This window comes from Chrysemys picta, chromosome 1 (assembly GCF_011386835.1).
Source record: "Chrysemys picta bellii isolate R12L10 chromosome 1, ASM1138683v2, whole genome shotgun sequence".
Lineage (NCBI taxonomy): Eukaryota > Metazoa > Chordata > Testudines > Emydidae > Chrysemys > Chrysemys picta.
The window spans coordinates 306428443-306445556 of record NC_088791.1 but is presented as its reverse complement, the minus strand read 5'-3'; the positions used below and the strand labels follow the sequence as shown (position 1 = coordinate 306445556).

Sequence of the window (17114 nt, the reverse complement as noted above, 5' to 3'; positions counted from 1 at the left end):
ACTCTCCAATATCTGCTGTGTCCTGGCTGTCTCAGGTGCCCAAAGGGCACCATAGCATAACACAGAATTCTGGAAGTTAAAACAGCTAAGCCTTGCGAATGGAGAAGAATTGGCTGAAGAGCCACCGAGAGTCAGATCATCTTTTGTACAGATAACTTGTACTGCTGCACAGAAGAGGTATGACTGAGGCCAAGAAATATTATTTGGTCTCATCCTTACACAGCACAAGTAGCAGTCTGCCTGAACACTTTCATGTGGTATGAAATCTGATTACTCCAGACTGCCTTGCTCTCTTAATTGCCCTTTTAATTGATCACTGATTTTTCAGATTTCTTTGTTGGTGAGAGAACTGGATTTCAGGCTTGTCTCCCAGAGCATTTTGAGCAAAAGCTGGGTGCTCCTTATGGACTGCCATCCATTCTTTGTGTTTGGTTGGGTCTCTGAGAATGCCTGTTGCTATCTAAGTTGATTAAGGCAAAGTTAGATAGCTGTGGTTTTCATTGACAAGCATTCTCAGAACTTTGCTTTGTGTGGAGAGATTGCCAGCTAAAATATGTACGTCTGCTGTCCCCTCAGATAATTTTACCTTGATGATAGAGTGCTTGTCAACTACCTCCAAGTTTCAGAACACCCCTTTTACTATAGAAGTGAGGGAGAAAGCAATGGCTATTAAATTACATGTGCACTTGAACATCGACATACAGTGTACATAACAGTTTTCATTCTTCTTCGAGTGATTGCTCCTGTGTATCCCACAGTAGGTGTGCGTGCTCGCCACATGCACTGGTGCCAGAAGTTTTTCCCTTAGCAGCATCCGTAGTGGGGGAGCACCGCTGCGACCCCTGGAGTGGCGCCAACATATCGCGCCATAAAGAGGGCTGTGTGCTCCCCCCACCCTCAGTTCCTTCTTGCCGCCAGTGAAGGTAGTCGGAATTTTGTGCTCCAGCCTTGGCTGCAGCGTTTATAGCCTTAATGGTGTCCAGTCTCACTGAACTGTTTTGCTGAACTTTCTTTCGTTGGTGCCTGGCTTGGGGCATGCCCCATGGCCCAGGCTTCAAGTCATGCGACTCTTGTCGCAACTCTATGCCCAGAAGCGACCCACGCATTCAGTGTCTTCGCTGTCTGGGCGAGGCTCATATTAGTGAGAGGTGTAAGATTTGCTGTTCTTTCAAGCCGCGAACAAAGAAGGAGCGTGAGATCCGACTCCGAGCCCTCTTAATGGAGTCAGCATTGGTCCCGGCACCAGCGCGTCGAGCCGACCCAGCGCCGGGCACCTCGTCTTCGGCATGCAGCGAAGCACCTCCGGTGCGCCGTCCGGATTCCGCGCCCGGTACTGTCTCATCGATGCGCAGCGAGGCCCCGTCGATGAGCTGGCACCGCTCCCCTTCTAAGAAGCAAGGGAAGACTCAGCAGCGCCAGGAGAAAGAACGGGGTGAGGCCAGACCCGCGTTGGGCAGCCCACGATCCCCATCGGGACCAAGACCTCTGACTCGGGTGGAGCGGAGTAGTCTGGTGCCCTCCACGCGCGCCTCGCCAGAGGTGAGAATGCCTTCAACGCCGGAGGCAGCTCAGGCCACATGCGACACCATGACACTTCCGGTGCCGGGAGCGCCGCCTCAGTTGGGCCCCCGATCCCGTGGGAAGCCACCGCTGAGTGCCCATCAACCTTTTCCAGGCATCTCTGAGATCGAGGCACTGTCTCGAGTCGAAGGGCCGAGCCACGGACCAAGGCGCACCTCCACGCCGTGAGCAGGATCGTCTGTGAGCGAGCTTACCTCCTTTTCTCCGGGAGACCGTAGGGGTGGCACTAAAAGACGTCGCCGCTCGTCTTCGAGCCTTGCCCGCAGGGACAGGTCTCAGCGGCGGCGGCGGCACCGATGTTCATACTCCGGCACCCACCGTGGAAGGCGCCATGCTTGGAGTTCGTCACAGGAGTCCCAGGCACCGAGGTGTTGTAGTCTCGAGCGTCGGAGGGAATACAGAGACAGCACTCCCGACTCCTACCTGTCCTTGTCCAGGGGCCGTAGACGTCATGTTTGGAACTGCTCCAGCCGTTTGTACGGCACTGTGCATTCGTCCCAGACCTCCGCCTCGGCACGCAGCCGCCCCTCCTCGAGCCGCTCGGTGCTGCAGGACTAGCCGGCCCTTCCGGGCCCCGTTGCGTCCCAGGGCCAGGCTGTTCCCTGGCAGGGACAGTGGTGCCAGTGGGCACCGCCGGGACCCCGCTCCGTGGCGGGAGTGTCCCAAGCCCAGCCGATGTCACCACCTCGGCACTGTGATGAGGCAGTGGGCACCGACCCTCCAGCACCGACTCGGGCCCAGGGTCAGGACATCGAGCTACCGGTACCACCGGGTGCCGACAACACCGCGGCACCGACCTCCTCGGCACCAGATGACTCTGTGGCTGCCCTTCCTCCGGTCTCTCAGGAGGATTTCAGTGCCCACCTGGAGCTTCTCAGGAGGGTAGCATCAAACCTCCAGCTCCAGGCTGAGGAGATGGAGGAACCATCGGACACGTTGTGCGATGTCCTTACCTCCTCGACGCCGGGGCGCGTGGCCCTCCCGCTCCATCAAGGGGTGGCCAATATCGCTACTGGCCTCTGGCAGACCCCTGCATCCCTCGGTCCTATTTCCAAAAAGGCTGAGCGGCAGTACTTTGTGTCCACGAAGGGGCACAAGTATTTCTACTCTCACCCAGCTCTGATCTCTCAAGTGGTGGAGTCCGTTAACCACCGGGAGAGACATGGCCAACCCGCTCCCACCCCTAAGGACAAAGATGCTCGCAGGCTGGACTCCTTTGGAAGAAAGTTTTATTCGTCTGCGAGTTTTCAGCTCAGAGTGGCCAACCACCAGGCACTCTTGAGCAGATATGATTTTTAACCTTTGGGGATCCCTTTCGAAGTTTGAGCCCTCCCTCCACAAGAAGGACAGGAAGGAGTTCTGGGCTCTGGTTGATGAAGGGACGATGGCGGCTAAAGCAGCGCTCCAGGCGGCCTCAGATGCAGCGGACACGACCGCTCGTTCGATGGCCGCGGCAGTCTCCATGAGAAGGGTGTCCTGGCTTTCGCTCTCTGGTCTATCGGCTGAGTCCCAGTCGATCATGCAGGACCTTCCATTCGACAGTCGGGTCCTGTTTGCTGATCAGACACCCGTCTGCACGGGATGAAAGACTCCCGTACCACCCTGCAGATGCTGGGCCTGTACGTCCTGCCGGCCAAGGACAAGCCCAAGCCTCACACCTCCGCTCCAAAGGCTCGGGGCAGATATGAGCTCCTGCCTAAGAAGCAACAGGAGCAGAGGTGCCGGTCACAACGCCAATCCCATTTGGCCCCTCGTCCGGGGCCCTCTAAGGCCAGGAGGCCAGGGAAGCAGCGTTTTTGACTGCTTGCGGGGGGTCGCCGGGCCTATTGCCAGGTTAAGCGCGACACCCCCTCCCCCCCCCCCCCCCCCCAGTTAATAAAGTTCAGGTTTGCCAATCGTTTACCTGCCTTCAGTCTGCAATGGTTCCATATTACTACGGACCGCTGGGTCCGCAACACTATATTCCTAGGGTACAGGTTGCAGTTTCTTTCGCCCCCTTCCATTTGCCCTCCAGCCAGGGAGTCTGCGGAGGACCCGGAATATGCGCTCCTTCTACATCAGGAGGTACAGCGCCTCCTCTCCCTGGGAGCCGTGGAGAGGGTACCTTGGGAATTCCAGGGCAAAGGATTCTATTTCAGGTATTTCCTCATCCCGAAGGCAAAGGGCGGGCTTCGGCCCATCCTCGATCTGCGGAAGCTCAACCAGTTCTTGGTTCGCTGCAAATTCCGCATGGTGTCCCTAGCCTCTATTATTCCCTCCCTAGACCTAGGGGATTGGTTTGCAGCGCTGGACCTCCAGGATGCGTACTTTCACATCCACATTTTCGAGGGTCACAGGCGCTTCCTCCGTTTCCTGGTGGGTCAGGGCCACTAACAGTTTACGGTCCTCCCCTTTGGCCTCTCGACGGCCCCCAGGGTCTTAATGAAGTGTATGGCAGTGGTAGTGGTCCACCTCAGGAGGAGAGGGCTGCAGATCTTTCCCTACCTGGATGACTGGCTGCTCAAGGGCAAGTCCCGGCCTCAGGTGCAGCGGCAGATAACCTTTCTGCTGCGCACCTGCTCAGCTCTAGGCCTAATGGTAAATGAGGAAAAATCCACGTTAGTACCAGTCCAGCGCATAGAATTCATAGGAGTGCTGTTAGATTCCTCGGCGGCCACGGCCTCCCTTCCAAGGGACAGGTTCGAGGCGCTCAAAGGCCTCATCGCCTCGGTCACGGCCTTCCCGGTGAACACAGCTTGGGTCTGCTTTCAAATCCTCAGCCACATGGCCGCACGCACCTCGGTGGTGTGACATGCCAGGCTCCGGATGCGGCCCTTCCAACTCTGGTAGGCCTCCTGGTACTCCCAGGGCAGAGACGGCCTGGACAAGATTGTCACGGTGGTGGCAGACCTCCAATGGTGGTCCCTCCCGAGCAACATGCTCCGGGGTATCCCCTTCCGAGAGCCCTCTCCGTCGCTAGATCTAGTGTTGGATGCCTTGGACATGGGCAGGGGAGCCCATTTGGGGAACTTAAGGACCCAGAGTATGTGGTCACCCGAGGAACTGACCCTGCACATAAATGTCAGGGAACTCAGGGCAGTGCACCTGGCGTGCGTGGCTTTCCGCCAGGGCTTACAAGGGCAAGTGGTCAGAGTCCTCATGGACAATACCACTGCTATGTATTACATCAACAGGCAAGGGGGCACGCGCTCCAAGGCCTTAGGCCAGGAAGCCCAACTCCTGTGGGAGTTCTGTATAGCCCACAACATCCTCCTCTGAGCGTTCCACCTACCCGGCGAGAGCAACATGTTTGCGGATCATTTGAGCAGGGTGTTCTCGCAACAACACGAGTGGTCCCTACACAGGGAGGTAGCGGAGTGGATCTTCCTACAGTGGGGTGCTCTCCAGTTGGACCTGTTCGCCACCGCCCAAAATCGCCTGTCCCAGGTTCTGCTCCAGGGTGGGAGAGGGCGACGGGGCCATGACGGACGTGTTCCTGCTCAATTGGTCGGGGACCCTGATGTACGCCTTCCCGCCTTTCCCCCTCATAGGCAGGGTCCTACAGAAGGTGAAATCAGACGGGGCAAGGATTATCCGGATAGCCCCGGATTGGCCCCGTCAACACTGGTACAGGACCCTACTGCAACTATTGGCAGCCCCCCCTCACAGGCTGCTGCTCCGCCCGGACCTCCTTTCCCAGGAGGGAGGTCGTCTCCTCCATCCCTACCTGGCCCCGCTCCACCTGACAGCGTGGCTGCTCCGTGGCTAGATGTGGAGGAGGGGAGGTGTACTGAGGCTGTTAGACAGGTCCTGCTTGAGATCAGGAAGCCGTCCACACGGAGATCCTACCTGGCTAAGTGGTATCGGTTCTCCATATGGGCGAGGGAGAGAGGTTCCTCTCCCGTGTCTGCTCCACTCCAGCTGGTCCTGGACTGCCTCCTGTCCCTTAAGACCCAAGGGCTGGCCCCCTCCTCGATCAGGGTGCGCCTGGCGGCCATCTCGACCTACCCTCCGGTGGCGGGACAGTCCATGTTCTCCCACCATATGACTTCCAGGTTTTTGGACAGAGTGTTCCCTTATGCTAGATCCCCGGTCCCACCATGGGACCTGAACCTGTACTGTCGTGCTTCATGGGGCCACCCTTTGAGCCCCTGGCCACGTGCTCCTGGTCCCACTTATCGGAGAAAGTGGCATTTTTGGTGACTATCACCTCAGCCTGCCAGGTGTCGGAGCTTAGGGCATTGACCTCTGAACCCCCGTACACTGTTTTCCATAAGGGGAAGGTCCAGCTTCGCCTGCACCCGGCCTTCCTACCGAAGGTGGTCTCGGCGTTGCAAATGGACCAGGACATTTTTCTGCCAGTCCTGTGTCCTAAGCCCCATTCCTCCAATGAGGAACGACGCCTGCACATGCCAGATGTGCAAAGGGCGCTGGCCTTTTACTTAGACCGAACGAGGCCATTCTGGAAATTCCCTCAGCTTTTCATTGCTACGGCCGAGCGCATGAGAGGGCAACCGGTTTCCACCCAGCGGATCTCCCGCTGGATCACCTCGTGCATACGCACGTGTTATGACCGGACTGGGGTTCCCCCACCTCCTATGGTCAAGGCGCACTCGACGAGAGCTCAGGCCTCGTCGGCTGCCTATGTGGCTCATGTTCCTATTCAGGACATCTGCAGGGCTGCTATGTGGTCCTCCGTCCACACTTTTTCATCGCACTATGCGATCGTCTCCCAAGCAAGGGATGACGCCGGGTTTGGTAGGGCGGTGCTCCGCCCGGGTAACCGTTAACACTTATTATTTAGAACTCCTACCCACCTCCGTTAGGTATAGCTTAGAGTCACCTACTGAGAAATACACAGGTGCAATCACTCGAAGAAGAAAGGAGAGTTACCTGTTCCGTAACTGGCGTTCTTCGAGATGTGTTGCTCCTGTCTATTCCACATCCCACCCTCCTTCCCCTCTGTCGGAGTTGTCTGGCAAGAAGGAACTGAGGGTGGGGGGAGCACGCAGCCCCTTTATGGTGCGATATGTCGGCGCCACTCCAGGGGTTGCAGCGATGCTCCCCCATTACGGGTACTGCTAAGGGAAAAGCTTGCGGCACCAGTGCACGTGGCGAGCACACACACCTACTGTGGAATAGACAGGAGCAACACATCTCAAAGAATGCCAGTTATGGAACAGGTAACTGTCCTTTCTGGTCTAACTTTGGTGTGGACGCTGCTCATGCCTGAGTCACGGTGTTCCACTGATTTTTTTTAGATCAAAGTAAGTTGGCCATTTTAGTCATGCTGGATCTCTCACCAGCTTTCAATATGATTAACTGTTGTTTTGGAAACTAAAACACTGCTTCCTTTCAGTGATTCCAATCATATCTAGAAGATGGAAGTCAGTCAGTGATGATGAACACGTGTGTTATCACCAAGGGATTTGATGTTTGTCCAGAATAAAGGCTTTTGCTTGTGTTGTTCAACATATAAATGAAACTTCTCTGTGATATCACTGCCAAATGCAGGATACAGTAGAGTAAAGTGTTGCCATTAGGCTGAGATGCACATTATACTATAGGAATGGCATTATTACCCTAAAGGAGACCCCATTTGTGAGAGCTTTTGGGGATAGATGATCAGTCGTTTATCAAAGCTCTCTGAGAACTGTGAAGGAGATTAGCCTGTCTCTGCTAAATCCTGCAGGTGACACACATTCTTGTGGTCAGTGGTATTAAAGTCTTCTAATAGATCTGAAAACATCTTTCATATTTATGAACTGAGCATGTTTGATATAGAGATCAGAAACAGGATAAAAATGGAACCTCTTGATATATTTGCTTTCACTTTTCTGATTTAACCACAGTTTAAAGATGGCTTACTTTCATATAGCACAGAAAATTAGTGCAGGAAAAAATCATTAATAATTATACAGTTTTTATACTAATTATAGTTTTTTATTTTGTTTATAAAATCGTTCAAATAGCTCAGTAAAATTTTCACATAGTGACAGTAAAATTAATTCTCTGCATTTCCACCATGAAGAATTCTTCTACCTCAATTTGTTTTTTAACAATATCTGACAGTTTGTCAGTTGTAGTAAAATATTAAACTAAAACATAATTCAAATAACACCACTTTTACTGTAATTCATTTCTCTGAAAGCAGTGCATCCAAGAGATATTATTTTTTGTCACTACCTCTTCTGTTCCACTGTCGCCTTGTGCTCCCCCCTGCTACTTTTATTTCACTCACATATGTTGATGTTCTTCTGCTGGGGTGGATTGTCATAGGTTGCTTGGGATGCTGAAAGCTTCTGTCAGGTAAATAGCCTATATTTTGCCTGGTCTGAGGCACTAGTAACCATTTTATGTTTTAGTATTTGTGAACCACCAGGAAAATAAACTAATGCACCATGCTACTGAAAAAAAGGGGAATTTCCATTTCCAGATGAGTATAGTGGTTTTTAAACGCTGTGGTAACTCTCAAGATAATGGATCTTGAGATTGTGTAGTTCTGGTAACCATATTGCCTTTCCCATTTGCCTTGAATTCTGACCCAGTTTCAGTCTTTATCTCACAATGTCAGAGCTAGAACTAATTCCTTATGCCATCTGAACAGACATCATCCCATTTTAGAAGTGCCATAAAGTATTGATTTCTTACTACTGAAGTTCTTGAAAATATTTGCTGTTAAAATAATTTTGCAATTGAAGTGGGGAAAGGGAAGCAAAACAGTAATTTTGATGAGGTGACCTGATTTTAAATCATGGGCTGTCATTTAATTTATTACATGTAATCAATATATTTGTAATTTAATATTAATTATGTAAACCTTTGTTTTTAAAAAAGTTTGTATGTATCTTGGTTGTGATTCTCAACCGAGACTGAGACCAATACAGCTGCCGACACAAACAGTTCCTCTTTCAGTGTTTAAGAGGATATATGAGTGACCAGTAAAGTTAAATGGAGAAAATAACTGACCTCAGGAATAAAAATTCAGTATTTTATATTTCTGCACTTTTTAAAGGATTTGTATCTCCTCTTGAACATGAAAACAGCAAGATGTTTGTGATAGTAGCAGTATAGAACTGATTTTTCTGGGAGGGGGATTGTAGTTGACATTTAATGCTGTCAAGTACTTGGATTTTAAAGGTGTCATAATTCAGGGACTGTTTGTCCAAATCACTTCAAATTTAGTGGAAGAATTGTACCTCAAAACATACCTAATATGCCAGTTGTGGGGTTGGTATGACTGGATTTGAGAGGGTAGCCTCAAACCAAAGTTTTAATGGAAACTCAACTGCAATCTTAACTATCTGGTAAAATTAGATGTGATCTGACAAGTGTGTATCATAAACGGTAATAGTAATAGGAGAACAACATGGGCGGTTCTTCATGTGATTGCATATGTCTATTCCACTGTAAGTGCGCATGCGCTCCAGTGCACAGTTGTTGGAGTGTTTTTCCCTTAGAGGTACCCATTGGGGTAGTATGAGCACTCCCCACTGCCTCCCACACTGCACTCAGGCATTAGGCCACGCCAACCCACCTCAGTTCCTTCCTACCACCCATGATGGTTGTTGAAGCTCCTGTTCTTACCTGTGCAAGTCCCTTCTTTCTTTGGTAGGCATTGTAGTTCGTACCCATTATTGTTATAGAGTAGTTTGTATAGTTTAGTTAGCTTAGCTAAGTTTAAAAAAAAATAGTAGTTTTCTGTCACTAGCTCCCATCTGGGTACTGGTATTGGTACCATAGTTATGCCATGTTCTCTGGGCTTCAAAACCAGCAAACCTGAAACCTGTGCCAGTTAGTGACCTTCACCTTGACGGCCTTAAGTGCTTGGAGGAGCCTCAAGTGACTGATTGACTGCAGTATCTGTAAGGGGTTTAAGCCCTGGTCCAAAAAGGACAGGGCAGCCAAACTTAAGTACTTATTGGAATTGGTGCTCTGCATTACTTTGGAGCCATCCTGCTCAGTCTGGGTGCCATCAGTCAGCAGTGATCCTCTGGCCCTGGTGGTACTGAGAGGCAGGCTGATTGATTTTACTGGTGCCAAAAAAAAAGGTACCGCAAGTCATCTAAGGACTCTGTACATGGCACATCAAAATTGGGGGGCAAAGAAGTTGAGTTTTACCAAGGATTCGGGTGTGGTCAAAAAGGAAATGCTCCCGAGAGCACACCTTAGAACAGGAGTTTGTTGACTCCAGAGGACAGTTCAGGCCAGTTGAGACCAACTTCCGAGGGCAAACTTTATTGCTGTCACCTCAGGTTCCAGTGTCGCAGGATCAGAATACTTTCCTAGTACCATCTACTCCTGAAATGTTTAAAGCTCCGAGAGCATTGTTGAATCCCTCGGTACCACCTTCCCTGGAAATTCACGAGTTTTGCCTAGTATTAGCGCTAAAGATATTGACTCTCATTGCTTCACCTCCACACTGTGTGGGACTGTCGGATTCTCGAATTAGTGTACCAATTTGAAACAGTATCATCTAGGGAAAAGCTGCAGATGATCTTGCCAGTGTACTCCCTTCTCCAGAATCTGAGACTCCCTCTACCACCTGTTGGAAAAAGGGTGGAAAGGAAGCTAAGTTCCCTGTAAGCCGCACAGCAGCCTTCTTAGCGCCACGCAGGCACTCAGGGAACCTGCCAGGGGAGGGGCGCCCCAACCCGGCCCCCAACCTGCCATGGTGCCACTCCCCCGGCCCCAACTCTGACGAGGCGTTCCTATCCTGGCCCCAACAAAGCCAGGGCGGCCCGGGCCCAAACCCAGCTCTAGCCCAGACCTGCAGGGGGAGGGGTACCTATCCTGTGTCCCCAGCCCTGGAGCTGCCTTGGAGGGGAGAGGCACCTCTTCCCCCCAGCCCAGGTGCTGCTGCGGGGAGAGAGAGCTGGGGGAGTTTTCTCTCCCCATCATAGCCCGGATCCTGCACCCCAAATCCCTCATCCATGGCCCCACCCCAGTGCCTGCACCCCCAGCTAGAGACCTCACACCCCTGCATCTCAAACCTCTTCCCCAGCGTTGAGCCCCCTCTCACACTCCGAACCCCTCAGCCCCACTCCCACCACATGAATTTTGTTATGTGTACCAAGGTGGAGGTGATGTCAGACATCACCTCCATATTGGTGCACATAACAAAATTCATTCCACACATGGGTGGGAAATAATAGAGGGAACATGGATAGGAGGTACTATGTTCCCCCCTCAGGGATTCAAACACTTTTACAATAATCCATCACTGGGCTCCCTGGTAATATCTGCAGCTAACAAAAGAGAGAGGCAGGGTTACCAGGCATCAACATCAAAGAACAAGGAAGCTAAGAAACTAGACTTGTTTGAAAAGAAGATTTTTTCCACAGGAGGGTTATAGCTTTGTACTGCAAACCAGCAAGCTCTGCTGGGGATGCTACAGTTTTACCTTATGAAATATACTTTCAAAGTTTAAGGACAAGCTCCCAGATGACAGGAATTTCAGGTGGTGGTGGTGGTGGTGAACAGGTTGGTTTCTATAACAGCTCTGCAGGCTAGTCTGGACGCGTCTGACTCTGCAGCTTGCTGCATGGTCTCTGCCATCACTATGTAACAGTCTTCATGGTTGCAATCTTGTGGTCTCCTCTCGGAGGTACAACCAACAATCCAAGACCTTCCCTTTGATGGGCCGTCACTCTTCTTGGGAAAGACTGATGAGACCCTGAATAGTCTTTAGGACTCAAGAGTGATTCTGAAGTTTCTAGGGATTTATACACCGGTGGAAAAGAGTGTCCTTCCATCCACATCAGACCCAGCGATTTCCAGGGTTTGTTACTCAAGCCCAGGACCTACCGAGGAGGAGTAGAGGTTACAAAAGACATCCACCACCATCCTTTGCTTCTGCATCTGCCAGTTCATCAAGGCAGGCTGCATCCTCCAAGAGCACGTTTTAACAGACTGGTCAAGGGCAGAGTACCACATCCAAGAATGCCATTTTTCCCTTCCCTGCTTTTTGCAGACCACACAGGGGCGGATCTAGCTTTTTTGCCGCCCCAAGAACGGCAGGCAGGCTGCCTTCGGCGGCATGCCTGCAGGAGGTCCCCCGTCCCGCGGATTCGGCGGCATGCCTGCGGGAGGTCTGCCGAATTGCTGCGGAATCTGCAGGACCTGCGGATCTCCTGCAGGCAAGCTGCCGAAGGCTGCCTGACTGCCGCCCTCGCAGGGACCAGCAGGCCGCCCCGTGCCCCTCCATCCCCGCCCCGTGGCTTGCCGCCCCAGGCACGTGATTCGAGCGCTGGTGCCTGGAGCTGCTGCTGAGACCACCTATCCCACTTGCTTCATGCTTGGGCTCACATCACCAAAAATCAGTGGGTTCTAAGCACAGTGGAAGTAGGATACATCCCTCAATTTGTCTATCCCGTCCTTCCCTCATGAAGCCGTGTTGTTGTGAGACATTCAATTACTACTTCTTGTAGGAGCTATAAAAGTGGTCTCTCCATTGCTCAGGGTAAAGGGGTTTTACTCATGATACTTCAGGATCCTGAAAGCAAAGGGGGGTATGTCAGGCCTATTTTAGATCTGAGAGCATTAAATGAGTTCCTAATGCAATCAAAATTACAGATGGTCACTCTAGCTTCCAATACTCTTTCCTTGGAGCTGGGGACTGGAATGCTGCCCTTCATATAAAGGACACTTATTTCCCTGTGACAATTATCAGAGGCACAGAAAGTTTCTAAGCTTCACAGTCTTGCTCTTTTTTCGTCTGCCGCCTGTTGCTCTGGTATTCACAGTGCATGACAGTGGTAGCAGCATAACTTGGAGATCAGAAGTCCATGTCTTCCCTTACCTAGATGACTGGCTAATAAGAGGCTGTTCAAGGTTGCAGGTGTTGTCCAGCGTAGACATTATCCGGTCTACATTTAATGTGTTGGGCTTGCTGATAAACACATATGTCTGTCCTGTCTCCAGTACAGAAAATAGAATTTGTTGGAACAGTCCTGGAGTCCATGAGGGCCAAGGTTCTCCTTCCACTGGCAAGATTTCACATGATGGCAAGACATTGTTTTAGACTTAGACGTATTCCCTCATCACAATAAGAAGCTGTTTGAGGCTGCTAGGGCACATGGCAGTGTGCACTTACTAGTTCAATATCTACATTTCAGAGAGTGACAGGGCTGCTGAGGTGTATTCACCAAGGAAGCACCATATGACCATGACAGTTTGAATTCTGAATCAAAACTTATCCTCCCTAGATTGGTGGACAAATCCCACCAAAGTTTTGTAAGGGAGTTCTCTTTGCCTTGTCTCAACAATCTCTCACTTTAGTCATGGGGGCCTCACACTTAGGTTGGGGGGCTCACTTGGGTCTCATACAGATACAAGGTCTCTGATCTCCCAAGATCTCAGACTACATATAAATGTCAGGGAATTGAGAGCTACCCAGTTAGCTTTCATGGCATTTCTTCCACACATCAAGGAGAAGGGGCTTGTTGGTTCTGACCGACAATACAAAGTCTGTGTTTTATGTAAACAAGGAGAAGCCCAATCTTCACTGCTGTGTCAGGAAGCGATTCTACTTTGGGACTTCTGCATTACTAACGCTATACTTCTAAAAGCAGCTCTCCTTCCAGGGATCCAGAAAACCCTGGCAGACCACCTAAGCAAACTGTGCATCCATCACCTTGAGTGGTCCCTTTGTCTGGATATAGCATCTCTATTTTCTAGTTCTGGGGAACTCCCCTCGTGGATCTATTTGCAATAAAACACAACTGAAAGTGCCACTTGTTTTGCTCCCAAGTCGGCCCCAGCCCTGGTTTACTAACAGACTTTTCTATTGATGTGGTTAGACAGTCTTCTGTAACTTTTTCCTCCCATCCCTCGCCTGCCCAGAGTTCTGTGCAAAATCAAACAGGTCAAGGCTAATCTTTTACTCATCGCCACGGCATGTCACCATCAGTACTGGTTCTTGTAGTTGTTAGCCTTGTCAATTGACCCTACATTGTCACTCCTGCTACACGAAGAGTTGATTTCGCCTAATCACAGCCGTCTCCTTCAATCCAATCTACAGATCCTTCATCTGACAGTCTGGAGGCTTCATGGCTAACATCTACAGAGCCGTCCTGGAAGTGCTTCTAAATAGTCTTGGCTCTTTGAGCTACAATCAAGTGTCAGTAGTCTCTGGGTCTATCCAAGGCCGTGATCAAGTGTCTTGATGTTTTTGGTCTTTTGGCCTTGGGGTGAAAACCTTGCCTGTGTTTCTGGGACCTTGAAGTGAAAAAATTCTCTAATTTATTTAGCTAAATGAAAGAGGTTCTCCAGCTGGTCCAGAGTGAAAACAGTTTTCCCAGGCCTTGCTTTTATTCAGCATGTTTTGGACTATGTTCTGTCCCTAGAGCATCAAGGGTTAGCAAGTGCATCTCAGTTGTCTCAGCCTTCCTCCTGCCTATTGATAACCACTCACTTTTTTTTTTAATCTGATGTCCGTTAAATTTCTGAAAGCTTGGACAGACTTTTTCCACAGGTGCAGGATCCTGTTTCCCCATGGAACTTTAATCTAATCTTAGTAAAGCCAGTGGGTCCTCCTTCTGCGCCTGTAGTGACCTGCTCTCTTTTGAACCTTTCTATAAAGATTGCATTTCAGGCTATTACAAAATCCACCAGAGTCGGGGAACTGAGGACATTTAGTATCAGATACAGTTTTCTTCACAGAGAATCTTCATCCTCACCCAAGGTTTCTTGCTAAGGTGGTTTCCAGTTTAAATTTAACCAAGGTATCTTCTTGCTGACCTTTTTCTCAAAGCCTCATGGCCGTAAGGGTGAGGAGAGGCTTCATAATCTAAACGTTAGAAGAGCTTTATCTTTTTATCTGGCCTGCACCAAGCCTTTTTAGGTCTTTGACATAATTGTTCATTGTGTTTGCAGACGGAATAAAAGGCTGTCCACTATCCATTCAAAGGCTCTCACCTTGGATTTCCAGTTGTAGTCACTTATGCTACCAGCTGGCTAATGTGATGCTTCCAGCTAGAGCATTAGGTCATTCAACTAGGTCCCAAGCAGCTTCTGCAGTCTTTCTGGCTCACATTCCTGTACTAGACATTTGCAAAGCAGCAACCTGGTCTTCGTGTCATAAATTTGCCTCTAATTACACAATCTCTCAACAGTCTAGAGATGATGTCAGATTTGGACAAGTAGTCCTCCAATCCCTGTTCAAATAGACTCCAAGCCCACCTCTATTTTGGAATTTGAACTGGTAACTTGAACCACAACTAGATATACATGACTAAGCTGAGAAAACATGATCTGGTCACTGTAAAAAATGGTTAGTAAGCTTTCTCTAGCTGTTGTGCTTTGAGATGTTGCACATATCCATTCTACAACCCGCCCTTCTTCCCCTCTCTATCAGAATCTATCTGGTAGTGAGAGGTGTCAGGGTGGCTCTGCCCTTTATGCCTGTGCACTGTGTGTGAGGCAGTGGGGGGTGCTCATGTTGCCCCAACTGATACTGCAAAGGGAAAACTCTCCAACTGTGCACTGGAGCACACATAGAGCTACAATAGAATGGACATGTACAATACATCGCAAAGAACAATAGTTATGGAAAGGGTAGTAACCTTTTTTTTTTTTTTTTTTTTTTTAAACAGTAACCAGGTCATTTTCTTCTAGTTAATATCTCATCCTGTAGGTTTCCCTGTTCTTTCTCACAACTCCTTCTCACTGACTGGACGTTCCACCTTTTTCTTGAGCAAAGATGGGGTACCAGAGTAGAGACTTCTCTTCATAAACTCTCGGATTACTAATTTAAGTCTTCACAGGGTAGTTTGAAAGGAGAAATGTCCAATCTGTATATGAATGGCATACTGGTGAACATGACTGCTCTCAACCAAATGGGGACAGAGCAGATGTCCGTATGCATTTAAGCATTATATTTGGATTGCAATATAATGATGATGTTGCTTTACTAAAGGTATCATTGGTGTAAAATGATGTAATGTAAGTTTCCTTTTGGAATGCTCTCCCTTTTGTGTGAGGGGGGGTCTAAATATAATCTAGTCTTGTGTATAGGTAGAGAGATCAAGTCTTATAATTTTTCAACTATACTGAGCCCAACACCAGAAGTATGAAACTTGGAATACTGTATTTGGTGAACATAATTTACATATCATTTTAAGTAACCTATTTTCTGCAAGCTCCTCCTATACAAAACCAGGCAAGATATTATATCTTGGTCCTTTACCACCATTAAAGAATGGGATTATGGGTATTTTTGCAATGTCTTAATTATCCAGTTACTTGCATATTTTCACAGCTGAGAATCCAAGTGAGCAAGACCCCACATATTGGTAGGCCTTAATAGCCGGCTTCCTTAGAATATTTTCTGTCATCTTGTCAACATTGTCAATATATATATATATATATATATATATATATATACCCTTGCAAAGGTATTTGAAGTGTGGTGCAAGATCTTACTCTAATACCTTAACTTTAAGGCTTTATTTGTTGAAGGTGAAAAATTGCCATAAATTACTTTTTTCATGGATTGAAAATCACTTTAGTCAAATAAGATCATTAAAATGTTGAATTTAAAAAAAGTAACCTAATCTGTCTTTTCAGTCAGAGATGGAGAAGCCCAGAGGTAGAAAGAAAGCAACCATCACAGACTCAGAAGAGAAGTTGGGCATAGATGACCTGAATAAATTGGGGCAGGAACAGAAACTTAGAGGGAGTCAGCGGGGGAGGAAGAGAGCTGCAGTTGTTTCAGAATCTGATGAACCACAGTGGCCAGAGGAAAAGAGGCTAAAGGAAGATGTATTAGAAAGTGAGGATGAACAAAACAGTCCACCAAAGAAGGGAAGAAGAGGACGACCTCCTAAAGCAGCTAGTGGGGATACACCAAAGGAAGAACCAACAGCAAAGACATCTAAAAGGGGCAGAAAAAAAGCAGTGCCCGTAGCATCAGCAGTGGAGGAAGAGGAGGAGGAGGAAGGGCAAAGTGAAAACGTGGAACAGAAGCCAAAAGGCAGGCAATACAGGACACCAAGAAGAGCGCAACAAAGGTGTGTCTCTTTTCTTATAAAGTGCATTCTAAAAAAAAAACACACACACCTTGGGTATTAATTATAATTTGATATTTTGCAATTTGGGTCTCCCTCAAAACAGAGTAGAACCATCTGAAACTAGTGCAGTTGAATCAACACAGTCTACACCACAGAAAAGACGAGGAAGGCCACCAAAAACACCACCATCGCAGCAAAAAAAAGGGTAAGTTCTGAATGTAACCGTCTGAATTTTCGTTTAACCTTCCTATTGAAAGGTCAGGCTTTAGCCACTTGGAGACCATCTCAGTGGTTAATATTTTTTATACAAGATGTGCTACAGTCTACAGAGAGTTACTATTCTTGAAGGTCTTAGGGCACGTGGTTTACCTCACTTCTCCGTAGTTACCTGTAGAACTGTAGGTATCTGAAGCTCAGTCAATATATATGACAGGAGTATGGTGAATAAAGAGGAAGAACTGGAAATATTAGTACATAAGCTAAATTATTATTTAATTGGCATCACAGAGACTAGGTGGAATAAGTTTAATGACTGGAATATTA

The 17114-nt window shown here is 48.7% G+C and overlaps 1 protein-coding gene across 9 annotated transcripts in view; it reads left to right on the top strand.

The window, feature by feature from the left end:
* Positions 1-17114, top strand: part of PDS5B (PDS5 cohesin associated factor B) — a 276903-nt gene that overhangs the window by 247566 nt on the left and 12223 nt on the right. For all 9 annotated transcript variants that reach the window (XM_065594581.1, XM_008167674.4, XM_008167679.4 and 6 more), the window contains 2 exons: positions 16129-16571; positions 16675-16776. In XM_065594581.1, the coding sequence (XP_065450653.1) occupies positions 16129-16571; positions 16675-16776 (545 nt within the window). The remainder of the gene's footprint in view (positions 1-16128; positions 16572-16674; positions 16777-17114) is intronic.